We start from the raw sequence: 2,734 nt of genomic DNA, 5'->3' as shown, positions 1-2,734 counted from the left end.
TCGAGCTTTCCTACGTCGATTTATTTTCTGGATGCATAATTCAGTCAGTCACGCGATATAGAGCTAGATAGCTTTACCAATAACCCTAAGAGGAAGAGAGAGGCCAATTAAAATTAATAACTTTACTGCGTATATCACCGTTATATTACGAAGCAAACAAAGGAGAGACGCGCTAAAGTAAACCCTTTAAAAACATTCAGACGATTATAGCAAAGTAACAAATTATGCTTATTTAATTCAGAAACTAAGATAATAATACAAGTAATACCACATATTTAAAATATCATCAGAAAATAATTGCGTAAAAATTATTGTGAGATAATTATTTAAAAAGTGCGGTTAGTAAGTAAGTTCACTAGTATATATAATGGATTGTAATTCTATTGTGCGCATTACCTAAAGTAATATTAGCAGTAAATCATTGTCCGCTGAACTTCCGGGACATCTCACAAAATGGCGACTGCTCGGCAAATAGTTCTGCTCTTGACAACTTTTGCAATGATGCATATAGGCTTCATTGAAATGGCAATTTTTGGAGAGAATAATACAAATCGCGATCTACATCGATATAAGGACTTTCTAGATTCAATAAACGACGAGGAATATTTTGAGAATTGCTTGTTCTACGGTGAGCCAAGAGAGAGCGAAGTACTAAATCTATTCTTACAGGATATTACTGAGCGCTTTAAGAAACCCGTTATCATACTAACTGGCAATACCACCGATCAAGAAATCGCAAACAGGTTTAATAGAGATATGCTTATCATAGCACAACTCACAGATTTCGAGATGGTACTGCCGACACTCGCCACCACACTCGAACGCATGCGACAGAAGCGTATTATACTCATCAGCGCTGAGCGGCCAACACACGAAACAGTAGAACCGTACTTGAGGCAAGTTTTTCGTTATTGCGAGGCGGAAAAATTACTCAATGTAGTCGTGATCTTTGAAGACTTTCCAGAAACGAAAATATTTCATAGTTACAGCATATTTCCGAGTTTCGAATTGGAAGCGAAAATATTTGGTGCTAACGGTGTGGCGGTGTTTCCACGGCGCATGTTAGACCTACAAGGCTTCGGCATACGCACGATACCCGATCAAATATATCCATGGTCATTCACATATGAGCTCGATGGTCAGGTGAAGATTGGTGGATATGTGCAAAAACTTATGGAGACATATGCAAACTACCTCAATGCCACACTCACTTATCCAATACCGGTAATACTCAATGACAACAGCATTGCCGTCAGAATAATCGAACTCATGGACAGCAACCAGCTCGATATACCGACGAGTCGCAAGTACCTTGAAATAGCAAACAATTTCGATGAGGCATCAATACCTTTTGGTGTCAGCGGCTTGTACATCATGGCGCCGATTGGGGATCATCATTCATTTTGGAGTTTCCTCGTCATCTATAGCGATTGGCGACATCTGACATTTTCGCTGCTCAGCTGCTCGTCGTCCATTATGCTATTCTATTTATGTAGACGTCTGCAATACAGGCGCGCCGGTCGGCGATTTCACAAAAACTTGTTCGCTGCACTGCTGGAGCCCAACTATTTATCGTCGAATTTCGGCGTAGTGCATCAGCTGCGCATGCAACACTTGGTCACGTTACGTTTGATAATCTGTGTATCGGCCGTATACTCCTTATGCCTTTACACACAGTTTACGGCTAATCTAAATACGTTTATGACTAAGCCGACAATGGTGCGCAATCCGAAGAGTTGGCATGATTTGAACGAAGATGGTCACAAAGTGCTTCTCTCGAAGCGTTTCTACGCTTATGTGCGTATGTGGTGTGATGAGATATGTGCGCACTTTGAGCACTCACTGGAGATTGTCGACTCAGCCGAGCTGCAGCTTGAGCTGCAATCAAGTTTCAACACCAGTTACGCTTATCTGACTGACCTATTTTCATGGTACTTCGTTAAGCTGCAAATGCGCAAGCTGAAGCAACCGATATTCCGTATGACAGACATCTGTTTGAAGCGGCATCTATTTCACTGCATCTTTCTGTCGCGAAATTCGATTTTCAAGGAGTCTATTGATCTGTTTCTTACGCGCATTGTAGACCATGGTTTGCAAAAGTATTTGATTTATACAACATATGTGGAAGCGGTGCGCTCTGGTATCATTAAAAGTCTTTCACAAGGAGATCATGCGCAGGATCAACCACTTGATATGGCATATTTTTCGTTCATGTGGCCCTTCTTTGGCTTTGCTTGGACGATGGCCTCCGCTATATTTGCGGTCGAATTGGTTAGCGTGCGTTGGCGAGCGTGGATTTTAGGGCAGCAGAAACGTTGATAAATATTTTAGAAGATATTATTAATATATGTTTAAGTGTTTGCAATTCTGGTTTAAGAGCAGTGAAAATGATAATACAAAATAAGTAAAATTTTTAAACTAAAATCAGGTTTGCAAGAAATCAGACTCATGAGTCATCCTTGAAGAAAAATTAAAAAGTCTCAGTTGGAGTAACTAAATATATGGTAAAGCTACATTAACATAATTTTTTACTTTTTAAATCGTTGGAAACTCGATCCGAAAACCGAAATTAAATCATAATGAAATATCTCTTGCTGGTTATCCAAATTGTTGTATTTGATAAAAAAAAAAGTTACTTTATAGTTTTAATTCGGAAATTCATCTTGTTTTTAGGTAAGACTAGATACCTACTTTTGGAACTACTGTAATCTGCTTGAAGACATGGTATTCGTTG

General features: G+C 39.3%; 1 protein-coding gene across 1 annotated transcript; it reads left to right on the top strand.

Moving 5' to 3' along the window:
* The first annotated feature begins 356 nt into the window (after nucleotides 1-356).
* On the top strand, nucleotides 357-2,497 carry LOC106621002 (uncharacterized). The gene has a single exon (XM_014239681.3). The coding sequence runs from the start codon at nucleotides 454-456 to the stop codon at nucleotides 2,317-2,319; it is 1,866 nt and encodes a 621-aa protein (XP_014095156.3). The 5' UTR covers nucleotides 357-453; the 3' UTR covers nucleotides 2,320-2,497.
* Nucleotides 2,498-2,734: the final 237 nt, after the last annotated feature.

This window comes from Bactrocera oleae, chromosome 2 (assembly GCF_042242935.1).
Source record: "Bactrocera oleae isolate idBacOlea1 chromosome 2, idBacOlea1, whole genome shotgun sequence".
Taxonomy (NCBI): Eukaryota; Metazoa; Arthropoda; class Insecta; order Diptera; family Tephritidae; genus Bactrocera; species Bactrocera oleae.
This window is presented reverse-complemented; position numbering and strand designations above follow the sequence as displayed.

What these genes read in the sequence shown, in the direction of transcription:
- LOC106621002 (XM_014239681.3), top strand. Translation starts at nt 454, where the DNA reads ATGGCGACTGCTCGGCAAATAGTTCTGCTCTTGACAACTTTTGCAATG.